Raw genomic sequence first — 20,595 nt, forward strand, 5'->3', positions numbered from 1 at the left:
GGCAAGAGGAAAGGGCTGCTTGCTCTCTCCAGCTCCCCAAAAATAACCAGGAGCTGCACGGAGGGTGTTGGGGATGAGCTGGGACGTGGCTGCTGCCTCCTGCACCTCATCCCCCAGAGGCACCTGTGGGGATTCCTCCTTTTTCCAGAAAAATCTCCTTTTTTTTCCTCAGAAAATCCACCCAGAGGTTTTTTCAGAGCCAGCAGAGTGAGGTTGCTGAGGTGTGAATCCCTTCAGGGCTTCTCTGGGACCTGCAGACATCATCTCAGACCCAGTTTCTGGTTCCTCCCAGCCCAGCTGGGGACATTTTGGGAAGCAGCCACCTCTACCAGGACAGAAAAAAAAAAAATCCCCAGCACCAAGGGCTCTGGAAACCACACCTGCTTCACACTCTGTGTCTTCCAGACAGAAGCTGGCTTTGTGTCCCTCAGCCACCTTGGTTCCATTGAGGTTCAGGAGATCATAGTGGGTGAAAACCTCCATGCTGTGGTAATGCCTGCAAAGCACAGAGAGGGAGAATTATCCTCAGGGAAGACAAATCCCCCTTTCACCAGGGGTAAAGAGCTGCCCTGGCAGAGATGGTCCATGGTCCGTGGTCCAGATCCATCTCTTTGTGCTGCTGCATCCCTCAGGCCAAGGATTTCACCTCCCAGGGGTGTAAATTCACAGCATGGAAGTGTCAGAGCTCTAGGTAGTGCTGGAGGAGGGAGAGTGAGAGAAACCACAGCCAGGAAATATTCCCCAGGCTTTAATCCATCCCTGGCACCATCCTTTCTGCTGCCCCTCCTCCTGGCTTCTGGCCTGGAGATCTCTTTACACATCTGTTTGAGAGGAATCAGATCACCCCATGGTTGATAAATGCCAAGGAATGGAAAAAAAAAATTGAATTTTAAGGTCATCTAGTGGCCCTGACATATCCCAGATCCAGAAATATTCCACCTGCTCCTTAAGAACAGGGCTGGATGTGCCCAGAGCAGCAACCTGGCTCTTGCTATTTCTTTCTTTCTTTCTTTGGAATGGAAATTTCTTGGCAGAAAAACTTCCCAAGAGATGGAACCAGCACAAGCCAGCAGCTGGGCTGACACCCAGGAAAGGTTTCAGCACTTGGAATGGGGCAGTGTTGGTTTGGGAGACCCCAAACTCCCCCAAATTAGACCCCAGCAGGGTTGGGGAGATGTGGAATTCAGGATTGCTGGTTCAGAAAGAAAAATGAAACCTGTGCCTGGCTCCAGTTGGAGTCCAATGGGACTTGGAGAGCAGGGAAGGAGCTGGGTGAAACCCAGCTGGGTGCTCCAGGTGGGCAGGGGGTACCCAGAGGGATGCAAACCACTGGGGTTGATCCCAACTATGGAATCAGGATCAATCCTGCAGTGCCAGGACATTGTAGGGACAAGGAAAGGGGCCCAAAATATCTGGGGACACCTGAGCCTGTCTGCAGTTTGACTCTTGAGGTCAGACAGGGATTAATTCCAAAGCCACTGCTTAGGTTTTCTTTTTGAAAAAAAAAGAATAAAATAAAGAAGAAGTGGAGAAATCCTCTCCTTCCCAGCTGTAAAAATAATCCTGGCTTAAAACCTTCCAACCAGCATCCTTGCAGCATCACTCTGCACACTTATTTACAGATAAAGGAGGAGGAAGGGGAGAAGGGGAGGAATTTTTTCCTGTAGAGAGTGAGTTTCTTCTTACCTCCTTCCTGCCTTTCCCTTAACCACACAAAAAAACCCAACAAAACTGCCACCTGCCTGAAGTTCATCACTTTGCACTCCCTGCCACAGGTTTTTCCCATTTTTTGGTTCTACTTCCACATCAAAAACCAGGGAAACAGAAGCTGGAGCAAGGGAGAGATGGGGCATCCTGCAGTGGCTGAGCTGCTGACTTGGAGCTTGCCTGATTTGGCTGCTTCTGCTAAAAATCTGAGGTTCTCAAAGTCTGAGTCAGTTTCTAAACTATGTCTGAATCACTCAGAGAGGTGTTTACATTCTGGTGTTTACAGACTGGAAAGATTGAAGAGGAATTGAGTTCATCCTCCTCCTCCCTATAAACAGAATCCAGTTGCAAGCACACAGATGGCTCTCAGCCTCTTCCTCATCTTTTCCCAACTCAGTTCCTCCCAAAAAGCTCCAAGTGCTCCCTTGCCCCAGCCTCCAATATTTTCAAAGCTTTCCAAGACCCACACATCCCCCCCAGCCCCTTCCTAAGGGAGCCAGAAGGATGGAGACCCTGCACTTCTCCAGGTTTCCTCCTTCCCTGGACCCCTCCATCCCTTTTTACCTCCAGTTCCCTGCTGCCAAGCTGGGAAAATTCTCTTTATGGGAAAATTCTCTTTGTGTCTCCATCCCTGAGCAAACCTGGTGCCAGGGTAGGTGGCCAAAGGTTTTCCCAAGCTCCAGGTTGGAAGCAGAGGGACACTGAGGCACTGCCAGCTCCATGTCTCCTGGGTTAGGAAGGCTGCAAAAGTCTCTCCAATGGCAGGATTCCCAGCTCAGGTGTTTTCAAAGCCAAAGCCTCCCAAGATATTGCACTGGAGGTTAAAACTTAGCTCCTTTCTAGCCCAAATTAGAGAAAAAAGTCAATCTTTTAAGAAACCATCATTTCAGAAGCAAAGCATCTGGATGGCTTGGTCCCCAAAGCCTCCCCCTGCTTTGCTTTGGCTGAAACCATCAGCTCCCCCCTGAAAAGTGATGGAAGGGGGGGAGAATATCCCATGGGATAAAAATAAGCACAAACCAATCTCTCCACTGACTCCAGTTCAAAGGAAACCTGCAGAATCCTGGATGGAATCTTTTGGAGCACTTTCCCAGGGGAGGGAAGCAACTGAGATGGCTGCACCTTCCCATACACGATGGGCACCCACTTCCTCCTGTCTCTCTGGGCTCTGCACCTCTCCCAGGGGGCACCTCCACCTCTGCCTTCATAGAATCATGGAATCATAGGATGGGCTGGGTTGGAAGGGAGCTCAGAGCTCATCAAGTCCAACCCTTGATCCACTCCTGCTGCAGTTCCCAGCCCATGGCACTCAGTGCCACATCCAGGCTCTTTGGAAAGATCTCCAGACACGGAGAATCCACTCCTTCCCTGGGCAGCCCATTCCAATGCCTGATCACCCTCTCCAGAAAGAAATTCTTTCTCATCTCCAACCTAAACCTCCCCTGGCACAACTTGAGACCCTGCCCTCTTGTCTTGCTGAGAGTTGCCTGGGAAAAGAGCCCAACCCCCCCCTGGCTCCAACCTCCTTTCAGGGAGTTGCAGAGAGTGATGAGGTCTCCCCTGAGCCTCCTCTTCTCCAGCCTCAACACCCCCAGCTCCCTCAGCCCTTCCTCACAGCAATTCTGCTGGATCCCTTCACAGCCTCCTTGCTCTTCTCTGCACCTGCTCCAGCACCTCAAGCTCCTTCCTGAACTTCCTGAGCTGAGGGGCCCAGAACTGGACACAGGACTCAAGCTGTGGCCTCCCCAGAGCTGAGCACAGGGGCAGAATCCCTTCCCTGGACCTGCTGGCCACGCTGTTTCTGATACAGGCCAGGATGCCATTGGCCTTCTTGGCCACCTGGGCACACTCCTGGCTCCTCTTCAGCTTCCTGGCAATCCCAGCTCCCTTTCTGCCACTCTGTGCCCAGCCTGGAGCTCCCCATGGGGTTGTTGTGGCCAAAGTGCAGGACCTGGCACTTGGCCGTGTTGAACCTCATCCTGTTGGAATCAGCCCATCTCTCCAGACTTCAGGTTTTCTCTCCAATTTCCTCTCAAATTCTCAGCTGCCCTTCTCCCACCCCACCCCCAGGCCAGCATCTCCGCCCTCTCCTCCACCAGCAAACCGAGCCCAAACCCCCCAACAAAAAGAGCTGGAAGGCAACCCCAACCACCCCAAACCATTTTTGGGGGTCCTGACCTGTGGCAGTCGTGCCAGACCCAGGCGTGGCGACCGTTTTTGGGTCGGAAATCGGATTGTCCATTGTTGTGGATCTGGGAGGAGAAGCGGAGCAGGCGGCGGTACCCGGAGGTGATGGAGGTGTTGACAGCTGAGCTGGCCAAACAGTTCTCCTCCAGGGCACACTGCAACATGAACATGGGACGGTCCTCCAGGTAGGCTGTCTGCTCCACCAGCTCAGCGTTGAGGACCAGGTCAGGGGCAGCTGGGAGGAAAAAAAAAAAAAGGAAAAAGATTGGAAATCGTGAAATTCAGGAGTTGGGAGGGATCTCTGGAGTGCAACCCCCCAAGAGAGTGCTCAGAAATACAGCCAGGGGGGTGCTGGGAGGCTCCAGGAGATGCCAGAACCTCTCTGGGAAGCTTCTGCCATGGCTCTCTCAGCCCTAAAGTCAAAAAACCCTTCCTTGGGTTGAGGTGGAATTTCTGTGCTGACTTGAGTCTCATTGCCCATATCCTGCTGCAGGGCAAAGTCAGAAGAGGCTGTCCCAAAAATCAGAAGAGGTTTTCCCCATAAATCAGAAGAGGTTTTCCCCATAAATCAGAAGAGGCTGTCCCAAAAATCAGAAGAGGTTGTCCCCAAAGTGAGAAGGATTTGTCCCCACAAATCAGAAGAGGTTGTCCCCACAGGTCATAAGAGGCTGTCCCACAAATCAGAAGAGGATGCTCACAGAAACCAGAAGAGGTTGTCCCCAAAGTGAGAAGAGGTTGTCCCCAAAAATCAGAAGAGGTTTTCCCCATAAATCAGAAGAGTTTGTCCCCACAAGTCAGAAGAGGCTGTCCCTAAAAATCAGAGGAGGTTGTCCCCAAAGTGAGAAGGATTTGTCCCCACAAATCAGAGGAGGTTTTCCCCACAAGTCAGAGGTTGTCCCGCAGGTCACAAGAGGCTGTCCCCACACATCAGAAGAGGTTGTCCCTACAAATCAGAAAAGGATGCCCACAGAAACCAGAAGAGGTGTTCCCCATAAATCAGAAGAGGTTTTCCCCTGTAGAAATGGGGAAAATGTAAATATAAATGTATAAAATCAGATCCCCTCTCAGCCTTCTCCTCCCCAGACCCAACAGCCCCAGCTCCCTCATCCTTTCTCCACAAGGCACTTCCAGCCCCTCCATCATCCCTGTAACCCTTTGTTGGACCCTCTCAATCCCTGTCCCTCTAGAACTGGAGGGCTCAGATCTGGATACAACTGATGGGCTAACCAAAAACCCCAAAATTTCCTGCCCAAGATGGGACCCAACCCCTTTCCTCCCATTTCATCTCTCAGCCCCAGCAGCAGGAAGTTCCCCTTTTGGTTTCCAGAGCTTGGGCCACCCACTCCCTTTTCTCTCCTGTGTATTTCAGGGCAAACTGAGGGCAAACTGTGTATTTTCTGCCAAACTGAGATAAAAAAAAAATAAATTAAAAAACCCTGAATTTACTCACTCTCTGAGCAGGACACCCCAGCCCCAAAACGACCTCCTCCCCTGGGACAGGAGACGTGGGCTCCATCGTGACGACAGTGGGCAAGGGACATCTCTGTCCCTGAACATTTGACACCACTCATGACCACGTTGTCAGCACTGATGTCTCCGTGCCAGTACCAGGTTTCCTGGGCAGAAAAAAGGCAAAAAAAAAAAAAAAAAAAGAACATTTCAGCCTCTTTTGGGTCTTGCTGGAGGAATATCCATCACCTGCATCCTCCCTCCTGGGAATGGGAAATTATCAACCAGGCCAAAGGATGCTTGGAGCAGAGAAAAGCTCAGGGAATGAGCCCAAAGTTGTTTAAGAAAGCTGGGATTGGGATCAACCCCCAGGCTGAGCACATCCCTTGCCCTGAGGAGTGTTAAGCAAATCTCTGTCCCTGTTTTTGAGCTGGTTTAAATCTCTGCTTGTATTTCTACCCAGCTGGAAAATCATTTTACCACCCATCCAGCTGATGAATTCATTCATCCTCAGCCTGGTTTCAGTCCTCTGTGCCTTTGGAAGGCTCAAAAATCATGTCAGAGGGTCTGCTTGCACGAAGAGAATAAAGCATCATGCTGGAAATCCCAATGGAATCTGCTGGAAATCCCAATGGAATCAAGGAATTTGAGGAGTACTGGGCTCTGCCTACCCAGAACCTGCAGCTCCTGGATTCAGGGAGGGATTCAGATGCTCAAACCCTGCTAACTCCTTCTTCACCACCCAGTTTAAAACTAAAAAAACAACACAAAACTTGTGGGAAAGAGAAAAAAAAAAAAAAATTAACTCACATCCTCACACCACCCAACCTGAGCACACTAAACCCTGATGAAGCTGCAGCCAAGCTGCCAAGCTTGGGAGGAGGGGAGGGAATGAAGGGCTATTAAAAGTAATAATAATAATAATCCATCAGATCTTTTGGGTGTCAAAAGGGAGGGCACATCTCCAGGAAAAGAAAAAACCATCTGTCCCATTGCATGAGGCTGTCTGAAACAACTTCCTTGCACCCCCAGAGAAAAGGCTGCCCTGTTCTCCACACTTGTAGCTTTATCCTGGAGGTGCACAAGGGCCTTTTCTCTTCCAAAATACCAGAAGTCTCAGCTCAAGGAAAAAATGTCTTGGTTTTTTTTTTTTGCTGGACTCTCAGGGCTGTGCTAATAAAGCCAGGCAGCTGGAAAGGCCACTGGTGAAGGGAGGTGGCTACCTGAGCAAACCAGCTCCAACAAGGGACTTGCTAAACCAGGCAGCTCCAGCCATCCACCTCCTGGGTATCCAACCCTTAGGGACCTGCAGATCCCCTCTCTAACCATGGAAAACCATTCAATTCCTTGGATTCTCCCTGCCCAGCAGCCCAAGGTGCCCTTCTGGACTCTTGGGTTGGTTGCTCCTCAAAATTAAATTCACTGGGGGCTCCAAGCAGAGTTTTAAAGCCCCTTTTTCCCTCCAGTCTCCCTCTGGTTTTTTCCTGCCCCAAGGATCCTGAAGTCATTTTGGGACCCAGCAGCAGAGATGCTGAATCTGGGTTTAGCACCCAGCAGGCTGGAGATGGCACCCAAAGCCATCAAGAGGGGCTTGGAGAGCAGAACCTCTCTGCTTTCTGCACCCCCATTTCACTTGTTTGCCCAGGATTTTTGATTTCTAAAGATTATCTGGGGAAAAGAGAGTGGGGTTTTTGTCTTAGGGAAAAACCTGTTTCATTTAGGAGCCCAAATCCCCATTTTCCAACTGTCTGGAAACTGGAATGAAGGCCCAGAGGTTACATATTCCCTCTCAAAAATCAACCTTGGTCTTCAGCATCTCCTCAGGTCTCTCTGTCCCTCTTCCACCTTCTCATCTCTGAGGGTTGGATCAGTCCAGAAAATTATCCTGCACCTGGGTTACTGGCCAGCACCAGCTACCTGATGCCTTTTATCCACCTGGAATTGAGGTTTTTTTCCTTTTTTTTTTTAATTTTTTTCCCAACCTCTTCCAGTAGCCCCTTCCCAGCCCTTTCCAGGGATGTGGGAAGGATGCAGGGATTCACCTAGAAGCAAAACCCATCCTCAACTGCTCTTGGGCTCTCTCCAGCCAAGGCTTTGAGGATTGGAGTTGCCTTGTTCTTTATTTTTTTTCCCAACCTCTTCCAGTAGCCCCTTCCCAAACCCTCCCAGGGATGTGGGAAAGGATGCAGGGATTCACCTGGAAGGCATGGCTGGCAAAACTCATCCTCAACTGCTCTTGGGCTCTCTCCAGCCAGGGATTTGAGGATTGGGGTTGCCTTTTTCCTTTTTTTTTCCCAATCTCTTCCAGTAGCCCCTTCCCAGCCCTTTCCAGGGATGTGGGAAGGATGCAGGGATTCACCTAGAAGCAAAACCCATCCTCAACTGCTCTTGGGCTCTCTCCAGCCAAGGATTTGAGGATAAATGCTCTGCTTTCGGGTTGCCTTTTTATTTTTTTTTTCCCAACCTTCCCAGCCCCTCCCAGGGATGTGGGAAGGGATGCAGGGATTCACCTGGAAGGCACAGCTGTCAAAACCCATCCTCAACTGCTCCTGGGCTCTCTCCAGCCAAGGATTTGAGGATGAATGCTCTGCTTTCGGGTTGCCTTTTTCCTTTTTTTTCCCCAACCTCTTCCAGCAGCCCCTTCCCAGCCCTTTCCAGGGATGTGGGAAGGATCAGGGACTCACCTGGAAGGCATGGCTGGCAAAGCCCAGCCCCAGCTGCCTGCACACCACCATGGCCTCCACTGTGCTCCAGTTCTCACTGCAGACTGTGCCCCATCTCAGGGTCCCATTCTGCTGGCCCAGCACCTCCACCCTCCCCTCGTAGGGGTTGCGGCCACCACTCAGACGTAGCTGGAGGGAAAGGAATAAAAAAAATTAAAAAAAAATAAAAATAAACCAACTCCTGGCTTTTTAGGGACCCTGGTTGGCAGCAAACTTCCTGGGGAAGGTGCAGCTCTGGGGCAAGCAACGCTCAGGAGGTTTCTCAAAGCTTGGGGGTTCAGCTCCCAGCACAGAGGGGCAAAAAAAACCTAAAATAAATCAAAGCCAGCAGCTGGAGAGAGGCTGTGGGAGCTGCAAGACAGGATGGAAGTTCCCCCCCTCCACTCCCTTTGCAAGGAGCATTGAGTCAGAGGAACTTTCTTGCTGCAGTTTATTTCCCAGTTCATTTCCCACCTTGGTACCACCATGAGGAAAGCCAAGACCCCCCTTTTGGGCTCTGGAGCAGCTTCCCAGCCAGCACAGGGTGCAGCTGAAGTGGCATTTTCCTCCTTTAAAAGCCTCATCCCACTGGGAAGAGCTCAAAAGTCACCCCAAAAAGGGAGCAGCAGCCTCATTTCCCCTCCTGCCTTGGCCACTGATGTTAAAATCCAAACTGAAGAGGTCTGGCTTAAGGGAAAAAAATTCCCAGGGAGAGCAGATGATGCTCCAGGATGGGAAAACTTTTCCCTCCTGGCATCCAGGTCTCCTTGGGGGGGTCTCACCTGGTTCTGGAACCCCATGGCTGGAACGTTGCATCTCACAGCAGCATCTTCTTCATGGTTACAGCCTTGGGATTCCATGTTGAACTTGCAGTCTGTGACTGATTTTTCAAAGCCTGTGCAGTCGATTTCATTCAGATGAATTGGACCCATGCCTTGGGGGAGGAAAAATAAAAAAAATAAAGAAGAAAGTCTTTACTTTCTGCCCAGGTTACTGAAAAAACCCCCTCCAGTAAGGGTTTCTGAATGCCTTGCTGACATTCCAAACATCCTGAAGAAAATTGCAGTCATTTCTTGAAAAAGAAACCCAAGAAACTTGGGAGATGATTATTTTTACCCATTTTACCCTTTCCAGGAGTCTCCAGGATTCGAGCATGCAAGAAGCAAGAGGAAAAAGCCAACTTTCCATTGTCACATCATTCCCAAATTTCAGCTGGAGGAATCTGGAGGCTTCTGACCTCCTGGCTGGGGCTGTGCACTCAAACCTTGACATTTAAATAGGACACAGACACGTCTGATGGCCACCAAAAGAGAAAATCCTGCCTGCCAAGCCCTCAGGGATGGTCAGGAAGAATTTTTTCTGGTGTTTCTGATCTTAACAGGAGCTTCTCAACGCCACATTTCACCTGTAAATCCAACTTTGTGCCTTTTTCCTGGGAAATTCAATCCCCCAAGCCCCCAGTGATGAGCCTGGTCCTTCAAAATCCTCCAGAAATTCCCCAGGGATTCAGCCCTGAGCAAGCAGAGCACAAGCAGAGAGATGGAGAAGGAGCTCAGCAGCTGTGAGGAGGGGATTTGGAGCCAAAATTCCTCTTTTTCCAACCACAAAGGGATGATCCAGGCTGCTGGAAGGACTCACCCCAAGTCCTTGTCATCCCAGGGGAGGGGTTGGAGAGGGTTGCACTGATTGATTCCCAACATTTAACATGAAAAGAAAGGAAAATGGGTGGGAAGCAGCAGCCAGCAGGATTTTCCAGGCTGGGGCCAGCACATTCTGCTCCCTCCTTTCCCCTTCCCAAGGAGGTTTTGTTGTCTCCTAGATGTGTGTTTACACCAGCAGCTTCCCTGCATCCCACAACCAGGGGTTTTTGGGCAAATCTGAGAGAAAAAGTCTATTTTGGGGAAGTTTTCCAGATGGTGGGCAGCACCACTGGGCTTTACACATGGTGGGGTTTTTCCTCCTTTTTTTCCCAGCTGGTGCCAGGCTGAGGACATTTCATCATTTGGGCTCACAAGGAAGGGTTTGGGGTTTTTGGGGTCATTTTCCTCAGGGTTTACACTCTGGGAGTGGGGTTTGTGGATCAGAAGGTGGTTTGAAAGGGGCTGTGAGTTGCTGTTTGGGATTTAAACCAATTTAAATCATTTTCCCAAAGGCAGGAAATCCAAACCCAAACCTGGCTCTGAACCCCTTGTATTTATAGGGGGTGAAATTGAGGTTCTGGTCTGAAACTGGAGGGTTTCAAGTCTTGCCCCAGGCCCCATATTTGCCAGGAACCTTTTAGTTATGCATCACACCTTGATATGGAGCTGGAGAACCTAGAAAGGGAATTTGGGGGCAAGGGATGTGATCCCAAAGGAATTCCTGGTCTGAGGGCAAAGTGAAATTCACCACCTGGATTTTATGGAATCCTGGAATAGTTTGGGTTGAAAGGGACTTGAAACATCACCCAGTTCCACCCCTTCCATGGGCAGGGACCCCTCCCACAGCCCAGGCTGCTCCAAGCCCCATCCAAGCTTGGACATTTCCAGGGATGGGGCAGCCAGAAATTCCTTGGGCAAATTATTCCAGGGGCTCAGCACCCTTAAAATAAAGAATTCCTTCCTTGTGTCCAACCTCAACCTCCTCTCTCCAAGTTTTAACCCCTTTTCCCCCATCCTCTCCAGGTCCAAAGCCCTCCCCCAGCTTTCTTGTAGCCCTTTCAGATATTTGCTCAGAGCCTCCTCTTCTGAACAACCCCAACTTTTGGACTTTTAACCTTCTAAAACCTTTTAACCAACCCCAACTTTTAACCCCCTGAATCCTTTTTAACCAACCCCAACATTTTACTCTCTGAACCCTTTTTAACCAACTCCAACTTTTAGACTTTTAACTCTTTAAACCCTTTTTAACCAACCCCATCTTTTGAACTTTTAACCCTCTAAACCCTTTTTAACCAACCCCAACTTATTTTTAACCCTCTAAACCCTTTTGAACCAACCCTAACTTTTGGACTTTTAACCCTCTGAACCCTTTTGAACCAACCCTAACTTTTAGACCTTTAACCCCCTGAACCCTTTTTAACCAACCCCAACTTTTAACCCTCTAAACCCTTTTCAACCAACCCCAACTTTTGAACTTTTAATCCTCTAAACCCTTTTGAACCAACCCCAACTTTTCAACCCTCTGAGCTCTGCTCTGGCCACATCCCAGGAGCTTTTTGTCCTCCTGATCCTGGAGACTCCAGACCTGGACACTCCAGATGGATTCCCCTTTCTTTCAAGAAACCTCAGGATTTGTTTTTAATTCCTTTTTTTTTTATCAAGCCCCAGATTCCAGCTCAGCCTCCATCTCCCAGCCTTGAGAAGCTTCCTTAAACCCAAGGAATTCATTCCTGCTCCTCCAGCACAAACACCCCAAGTGAAAACACCCCCTTGCCCTCCAGCATCCCAAGGTTTTCCAGAGGGCAGGGATGATCCCAGGAGCTCTCACCTTGCCCAAGCCTTGCTCCTGTTATTGCTTCCTTGGCACTTCCAAAGCCCAACTCCCTGCAGACCACGCTGGCTGACACCAGGTTCCAGTTGTCATCACAAACTGTTCCCCACTCCCCATTTTTCAGCACTTCCACTCGGCCTTCCCCAGTCTTGGCTCCTCCTTTCAGCCTCACCAGTGCTTGCTGGAAGAAAAACAGAGGGGAAAAAACATGTTGGCAACCCCAAAAAAAAAAAAAAAAGTGGAAACAGCACCCTGGAAACAAACCCCTACATAAATAAAATAAAATATAAAATAAAATAAAATAAAATAAAATAAAATAAAATAAAATAAAATAAAATAAAATAAAATAAAAGGCTCCGAGTGATGGATGAAAGGAAAACTTTATCTAAGATTTATGGTGTGCAGAAATCTTGGGTTTTTTGGGGTTTTTTTTGGCATCCAGAGAAAAAAAACTCTCTTAGGTCTCTGCCTAAGTTTGAAGGGTTGGATGCTCTGGCAATCAGAAATAAAAAGGTAAAAGGTTGGGGCCAGCTCTAGTGGGTTTTCTCCTCTTTTGGTTAATGGAGAGCAGAGGGACCCCCCAGAAATGGGAGGTGGTGGGGGGAGGCTGAGGGACAGAGCAAGGGGTGTGTGCAGAGACTGGGAATAAAATAAAATAAAATAAAATAAAATAAAATAAAATAAAATAAAATAAAATAAAATAAAATAAAATAAAATAAAATAAAGTAAAATAAAGTAAAATAAAGTAAAATAAAGTAAAATAAAGTAAAATAGAATAGAATAAAGTAAAATAAAATAAAATAGAACAGAGTAAAATAAAATAGAATAGAGTAGAGTAGAATAAAATAAAATAGAATAAAATAAAATAGAATAAAAGAAAATAAAATAGAATAAAATAAGATAAAATAAAATAAAATAATAAAACCAAACCACAAACAACCCTTAACTTCTCAAACTGGAACCATTTGCAGCTGTACAGCCTGGGGGTCACACCAAGGCCATCCAAAGGCTTAAGGAATCACTTGGCAGTGAGCATGGCTCAGGCAATTAATAATAATAATAATAATAATAATAATAATAACAATAATAATTTACAAAACCTTTCACCTGGGAGCTCTTGTGCTGCTTTGGGCTGCACTGGTCCTCCAGGTGGTAACTGGAGTGAACTGGTGCACCCTAAGGGATGGAGTGGTCCGCCAGGTGATAACTGGAGTGAACTGGTCCTCCAGGTGATAACTGGAGTGAACTGGTATACCCTCAGGTGATAACTGGAGTGAACTGGTACACCCTAAGGGATGGACTGGTCCTCCAGATGGTAACTGGAGTGAACTGGTACACCCTGAGGGTTGGAATTGGTCCTCCAGGTAATAACTGGGGTTAACTGGTACAACCTCAGGTGATAACTGGAGTGAGCTGGTACACTCTAAGGGTTTTAACTGGTCCTCCAGGTGATGACTGGAGTGAACTGATAGACCCTCAGGTGATAACTGGGGTGAACTGGTACACCCTAAGGGTTGGTCTTCCAGGTGATAACTGGGGTTAACTGGTACACCTTTGGAACTGGTCCTCCAGGTGATAACTGGAGTGAACTGGTGCCCCCTCAGGTGATAACTGGAGTGAACTGGTGCCCCCTCATGCTTTTCCTACCTGTCCAGGTGCATTAATTCCCTGCTCACCTCCTGCCTGAAGGCTTTCCTGAAGCCACTGTGGCTGCTGGGGGCAAAGGCACGACCAGGGACACAGCTGACCACTGCTGGCATCCCGTTCTCACACGTGGCATTCTTCTCCAGGTCCACGTTCAGGTGGTTTCCCAGTTTGCAACTGGAAATGTGAGCTTCATTCCCACTGCACTCCATGGAGTAAGCCCAGTAATGCTGCTTCCTTCTGCTGGCAAACATCCTCCAAGGAAAAAAATGGAAAAAGAAAAAGGGAAAAGTTAGGAAGGCAGAAAACCAGCACTTGGTGGAGCTCAAACAACCTGGAACTAAAAGGATTGGACCCAAAAAACCTCTTCCCTCCTTGGCTATGAGCCCTGAGACCTTTTCCAGCCTCACCTCTAAGTGCTAGGAAGGAAGGGAAAGGAAGGGAGGGAGGAAGGAAGAGAAGAGAAGGAAGAGAGAGAAGAGAGAGAAGAGAGAGAAGAGAGAGAAGAGAGAGAAGGAAGGAGGGAAGGAAGGAGGGAAGGAAGGAGGGAAGGAAGGAGGGAAGGAGGAGGAAGGAGGGAGGGAAGGAGGGAGGGAAGGAGGGAGGGAAGGAGGAGGAAGGAGGAGGAAGGAGGAGGGAAGGAGGAGGGAAGGAGGGAGGAAGGAGGGAAGGAAGGAAGGAAGGAAGGAAGGAAGGAAGGAAGGAAGGAAGGAAGGAAGGAAGGAAGGAAGGAAGGAAGGAAGGAAGGAAGGAAGGAAGGAAGGAAGGAAGGAAGGAAGGAAGGAAGGAAGGAAGGAAGGAAGGAAGGAAGGAAGGAAGGAAGGAAGGAAGGAGGAAAAGGTTGGGAAAAATCTTTCCAGCTCCTCCCCAAGCTGCAGAGGGAACAACAATGAGCCTGGAAGCAATTTCCAAGAGCAATTCCCAGGATGAGCTGTTCACAGCAGAGGAGATCTGGCAGCAGTTCCTGCTCCTTGCTCCCAAACTGGAATCTTTGCCTGGAGCTGCTCCAGGAATTCCTCAGGGGGAAGGGGCACGTGTGATAAAGAAGAAAAATAATTCAGCTCCATCCAAGCTGCATTTGGAGGCTGTCAGAGTTAAAATGGTCAGGGAAACAGAAAAAAAAAATAAAAATTCAATGCATGGAGAAGCCAAGGCCCTAAACTGATCCTAAGGTGGCTTCGAGATCCCTGCAGCCACCCAGGGATGGGCTGTGACAAATGGCCCAGTGAGGCAACTGGACCTTGCTGGGAGAAACAGTACCCAGCAGCACATCCCTGCAGGACAGAGAACCTGAGCAGAGCTGGGAAAGGAAAAAAAAAAAGCTTTTTATAGGTTGCTGGTTTGAAATAACTGGGCAGGTCAAGGGTTTTGGACTCCTTTTGGTGTTTCCATCCTCTCGGGTGATTGATGGAATCACCTTCTCCCTTTTCCTTGATAAAATGTGGAGGTTCTCCAGGCTCCTGGGGCTCACTAATCCTTTCTGGAATCAAATATTTCTGGGTTAAAACGAGGATCAGAAGATAGAGGTGAGGTTGCATCCCAGGCTGGGAAGGATGGGGCTGAGATCCATCCCATGGAGCAGGAAGAGGCAACTGGAAAAAATTCCAAGTTTGCCAAAGCAGGGATGTCAGGGACCCTGAATCAACAGGAGGGGAATGGGAATAGGAAGAAGGGCTAAAAAAAATAATTAAAAAATTCAAAATAAAAAAGCAGAAAGAGGGAGGATGAGAACAGAAAGTGCCAACCACTTCTCAGCTTCAATTTGGACCAAACCTTGAGAATTAATTCTTTCTTTTAACTCAGCTGCCAGAAAGCCAGGAAAACCTCAGCACCAAGGTCCCACCTGGGACACATCCCACAGGATGGGAGGGATCCAGGAGGAGAATTTTCACCTCCAGAGCCAGGGTCTGGGAGCTCCAAAGCAGACAAGCCCCAGGCTGTCTTAGAGAATTAATGATGGGGATGCCTTTTAATAGCAAACAATGACCTCATCCTGGAAATTTCCTGACATCTGCTTGGTATTAACATTCCCTTGGGGAGAAAGGGCCAGAGAAAAGCCCCACCTCGTTTCCCCAGACCAAATATATAGAAAAAAAAAAAAGAAAAAGAAGGAGAATGCAGATGATCTTTACAGAGGAAAACACAGGGAATTATTCTTATTTTTTTTTCACACTGAAAGGGTGCAACCCCCATCTGACTGCCCTTCCTATGAGCCCAGAGCACCTGTGAGAGGTGGGAGGGAAAAATCCTTTTGGGAATTCAGCCAATTCTAGGTCAAGCTGGAATCCCAAAGCCTTTTGAGTGGTCAGGAAAAAAAATGGACTTTTTAGCACAAGAGCTTTCAACAAAGGCAAAGGGCAAGGGCTGGGGGAATGGCTGAGGCTTCAGCTCCAGGAACTTTGCTGGGGAAGAAGAAAAACATAGAATCATGGAATCCTAGGATGGGCTGGGTTGGAAGGGAGCTCAGAGCTCATCAAGTCCAACCCTTGATCCACTCCTGCTGCAGTTCCCAGCCCATGGCACTCAGTGCCACATCCAGGCTCTTTGGAAAGATCTCCAGACACGGAGAATCCACTCCTTCCCTGGGCAGCCCATTCCAATGCCTGATCACCCTCTCCAGAAAGAAATTCTTTCTCATCTCCAACCTAAACCTCCCCTGGCACAACTTGAGACCCTTGTGCCCTCTTGTCTTGCTGAGAGTTGCCTGGGAAAAGAGCCCAACCCCCCCCTGGCTCCAACCTCCTTTCAGGGAGTTGCAGAGAGTGATGAGGTCTCCCCTGAGCCTCCTCTTCTCCAGCCTCAACACCCCCAGCTCCCTCAGCCCTTCCTCACAGCAATTCTGCTGGATCCCTTCACAGCCTCCTTGCTCTTCTCTGCACCTGCTCCAGCACCTCAAGCTCCTTCCTGAACTTCCTGAGCTGAGGGCCCAGAACTGGACACAGGACTCAAGCTGTGGCCTCCCCAGAGCTGAGCACAGGGGCAGAATCCCTTCCCTGGACCTGCTGGCCACGCTCTTCCTGAGCCAGCCCAGGATGCCCTTGGAATTCTTGGCCACCTGGGCACACTGCTGCCTCCTCTTCAGCTTCCTGGCAATCCCAGCTCCCTTTCTGCCACTCTGTGCCCAGCCTGGAGCTCCCCATGGGGTTGTTGTGGCCAAAGTGCAGGACCCGGCACTTGGAATGTTGAACCTCATCCCCTTGGGATCATCCCAACTCTCCAGTCTCTCCAGGTCCCTCTGCAGAGCCCTCCTGCCTTCCAGCTGATCCACACTCCCCCCAGCTTGGTGTCATCTGTGAATTTGCTGATGATGGACTCAATCCCCTCACCTAAATCCTCACTAAAGATATTGAACAGCACTGGGCCCAACACTGATCCCTGGGGGACACCACAGCCGCCATTTTGAGGCAGCCCCGTTCAGCACCACTCTCTGGGCCCGTTCCAGCAGTTCCTGACCCAGCACAGAGTGCTCCTGGCTGATCCATGGGCTGACAGCTTCTTCAGGAGAATCCTCTGGGAGACGGTGAAAAAAGGAGCAGAAAACAGAAGATGAGGAGAGAACTGCTGGGAGAAATCATCCCCAGCTCACTGAACCAGCTCCTCTGCAGGGCCATCAGCATCAAAATTCGACCCTGGGGAAATGCTCAAAGTTCCCAAATTTTCTGCCCTCAGTTGCAGGGAAGCAGAATGGAAGCCAGAGCCATCACTTCACACCAAACCCCTTAAAATCCTGAACTTTTCAAAGGAAAACTTAAACCAGGAGCATTTCTAATGAAAGGCTTCTGGGTTTTCAGCAGAGCCCCAGAGCTGTGGAGCTAGGATTTATTATTTTTTTTTTATTTTTTGGATGGAAAATCCCAAGTTCTCCCATACTCTTTCCATTTTCTTGACAAAATTCAGGTTTTCATCAGATAAAAGGATTGCAGTGAGCCAAGTCCATATTATGACAAACTAATCCTCTTCATTTGGGTTTTCCCAGGCTTCAGCATCCCAGTTAACACAGATAAAGCCCTTGTTTGACCCTGCTTTAATTTTATTCTTTGCTTTAGGGTTCTCCAGCAGTCACAGATGACACAGCAGAGATTTATGATGCTGAGTGACTCAACTGGGAGCCTTTGGCTTCTCCAGCCCCCAGCTTCCAGTCCCATCAGCAGGAAAATGCATTTAATTCCTACTTCTCAAGCAGAGCAGGAGCTGGGAGGAGGAGGAGGAGTTCCCAAGTGGTGCCTATAGAAAAATCACTTTGAAGAATGAACCAAGAACATGGAAACAAGGGTTGAGCTTTTTGCTTCATTTCCTACCAGAAATTGTGCTGCTGGCTGCAGAGTCTGAGTTCCAGGCAGGAATCAAAAAAAAAACCCTGGCACTGGGACAAGCATGAACTAAGTTGTTTTCTTTCAAGCATGAGCCATCTGCAAATCATTTCACCTCCCACCACTGTGCAGAAGCAGAAGTTTCAGCTAGCTCAGCAGGCAAGGATGGAGTTTGCAGGGAGGGGGATGGAGGAACTCAAAGCCCTGAAAGCAGAAACCTGATGCCAAGCCATGTCCTGGCTGTGGAGAGGGAAAGGATCCACTCTGGGATGCCCAAATTAGGGGGGGAAAATGAGGAGAATGTTTCTGAGGCTTCACACTCCCCTAGAAAGAGGTTAGTCCAAGGGATCAGGCAAAAACTGAACTTTTTTCCCCCTTTCCCAAGAGAGGATGTGAGCAGAAAGCAAGGGGGATAAAGCAGAGAGCAGTTTGCTCCAGAGTGGTTTTCATTCCAGTTCCTCAACCAGCAGTTCCCAGTTCAGAACTGGGAGCTTTTCCCTCCCCAGCAGTGCTGCTTTGTCCACGAAACCTCCAAGCACAAAGGGAAGAGTCCCAAAAAAGAAGAACAGATTTCAAACTCTGCTAACCCAGCAGAGCTGCCTGGCAAAGTCTGACAAGTCTCTTCCCTCCAATAAAACCACAGCCCATCTTCTTGGGATATTATCCAGATTTTTTTCCAAATCCAGGCTTTCCTGGGGGTGCAGGAGCCCAGCAAACTTTTTGTGCTTCCTAAAAAGAAGAGAAAGTGAGGGGGGTAGCAGGACCCTGAGGCTGCTTTAGGTGCTTGGGGAGCAGAGATTTCCTCCTTTGCTCTTTGTAAGCACCACAAATCCCTAACTCCAACCCCTCTGAATGGGAATGTCATCATATTCCAACCTGAACATTATGCTGAACAACTCTGCCTCAGTTTTTCCATCCCTACGTGGACCAGAGGACAATTACCCAGCACCTTTTCAGGCTCCAGCTGCTCCAGTTCAATGTTTTCCTTGGCAAAACCCCAGCTGAGAAGCAGGAAAAAAAAACCTTTGTCTTACTCCAGGTAATTTATTCTGCTTTCCTGCTCTGATCCAAGCCATCCCCACACTGATGGGAGCTTCTCTAACTGGTGTCCAAGGTCCACGAGACCTCCTGGTCCCACTTATCAACCCCCTGTTCATCTCCTTGGGAAGCCTGGACACAGAATTCCCCTGGGGTTATTTATTAGGAATTTTTAGTCCTTCTATGTGGCTTTACATTATTCCAACCTCTTCAACTCTTTCATTACCATCTTGCTAATGAAAGACATGAAACGTGGCCAAGCAGCCCCAGAAGGAGCTTTCAGAAATAACCAGGGCACAGGCAGGAAAACCACAGCTCCTGCCTGGATTTCAGTCCTTCCCCTGACCAGTTGATGCTTTTCCCACTCTAGAGGTCACAGTGCAGGAAAGAAACGAGACAGAATTTCACCTCAAACTGTTTTGCATCTGCTTTAGGGTGTTATTTCTAGGAACAGTGTGGGAAGAAGCAGATTGATGATGAAGGCAGGTGACAAAATGCAAGCTGAAGCAATGACAACCAAAAAAAAAAAATAAAAAATTAAAATCCACAGCTCCTGGCTTTCAGGAAAAAGGAAATAGAGCCAGGACTGATCAGCTTACAGCTCTGCAAGACACAACATCCTCCCCATGGATCCCTCTTTTTCCCCCCTCATTTTAAAGCAGTTGACAGACACAGGGAAAAGAAAAAGCAGCAAAAATCACATCTGCCCCCAAGTGCATCCTCCTCCAAGCACCATTTCAGAGGCAACAAAAGAAGAGTGGAGGCACCACTGATTTTTTTTTTTAAGCTTTGTGCCCACCTCAGAGCAGGGCAGAGGTGGCTGGACCTCTCCTGAACTGGGGTTAACAACAGGGAGAGATTTCCAGAGAAATCCTCCCCTGGGCAGCTTTGGGGGTGGTCTGGCAGCTGGAGGGAGGGATGGAGGGAGGGATGGAGGGATGGAGGGATGGATGGAGGGAGGGATGGAGGGATGGAGGGAGGGATGGAAAGAGGGATGGAGGGAGGGATGGTGAGCCTGAGAAGCTGGGAAATGGTGTTAAAGATGCCAGGAGAGGGGTGAAACCCAACATTCCAGACAGCAATGGGAAGGAAGGACCTGGGTAATGAAACCTAACAGAGGTTTGGTTCATTCCAAGAGCCCTTGGAATCCCCCAGCTGGATTTCTGCAGAGGGATGGGATAAGGGGTGAAGGTTTTTTTGCAGCTGAGCTTACTGGGAGGGTGTGATGAGTTTGTCCCCATGAATCCCTCCCCTGCACACTCTGCAGAATCCAAACCTTGCACTCCTAGAAACTGGAAACCAAGACTGTCCACAAATCTCCTCCTCAAGGACCTTGCAGACACTGCAGCTCACACTGCACTGGATCCCCAGCCAGCCCAGCAAGGACCAAACAACTCCCTTTGCCTGCCCAAGGAAATGCTTCACCCTGCAAAGCTTTACACAGAAGGAAAAGGAATGAAAGAGCTGGAAGTTTTTCCTCCCTCCAGGTCTCCAGCATCCTGGTGACAATTGGCATTTTTCCTGCCTCCCGCAAGGCTCTGCTCTTACTTGTAGACATTGGTGTTGTATTTCCTCTCGCTGGGGAAGCCAAACATGCCACAGACAACCCGGGAGTTTTTCAGGGTCCAGTGCTTGTCACAAATCTGCTTCCAGGTCCCTTCATCCTTCACCTCCACGTAGCCCTCGGTGACGGGCACTCGCTTGCGGTACGTGGCCAGGATGGGACGGATCCTGATGTCCTCCACCTGGATGTGCATGTTCTGGAAGGCAAAAAAAAACCCCCAAAACCTCAGTGATGGTGGCTTGCAAAGTCATTAGAATGGAGGTGGGGAAAAAAAAAAAAAAAAGCTCTGGACAGAGGAGAAGTTGGTGAAGAGACACAGCAAAACTTTTCCCATCCTCCACCCACCTTTTCCAAAGCATCTTGGAAAAGATGTTTTTTTCTCCAAAAATAATGGAAAAAGACCAACATTTTATAAATAGATCACTTTTGTCACTTCAATTCCTGTCTCAGCAGCACAGTGACCTTCGTTCAGGCTTGCTGGGGTCTCCTGAATGCCTGCAGGGTGAAGTTTGGGGTTCTCATC

At 48.9% G+C, this 20,595-nt stretch overlaps 1 protein-coding gene across 1 annotated transcript in view; it reads right to left on the minus strand.

Moving 5' to 3' along the window:
* The window catches only part of LOXL2 (lysyl oxidase like 2), a 36,423-nt gene that overhangs the window by 5,182 nt on the left and 10,646 nt on the right, over positions 1 to 20,595 (minus strand). Inside the window, exons 3-10 of the mRNA XM_030464192.1 lie at positions 20,057 to 20,268; positions 13,193 to 13,415; positions 11,514 to 11,697; positions 8,828 to 8,979; positions 8,028 to 8,195; positions 5,345 to 5,510; positions 3,886 to 4,129; positions 381 to 496 (exon numbers count right to left, since the gene is read on the minus strand). Of these exons, the coding sequence (XP_030320052.1) occupies positions 381 to 496; positions 3,886 to 4,129; positions 5,345 to 5,510; positions 8,028 to 8,195; positions 8,828 to 8,979; positions 11,514 to 11,697; positions 13,193 to 13,415; positions 20,057 to 20,268 (1,465 nt within the window). The remainder of the gene's footprint in view (positions 1 to 380; positions 497 to 3,885; positions 4,130 to 5,344; positions 5,511 to 8,027; positions 8,196 to 8,827; positions 8,980 to 11,513; positions 11,698 to 13,192; positions 13,416 to 20,056; positions 20,269 to 20,595) is intronic.

This window comes from Calypte anna, chromosome 22 (genome assembly GCF_003957555.1).
Source record: "Calypte anna isolate BGI_N300 chromosome 22, bCalAnn1_v1.p, whole genome shotgun sequence".
Classification (NCBI taxonomy): Eukaryota; Metazoa; Chordata; class Aves; order Apodiformes; family Trochilidae; genus Calypte; species Calypte anna.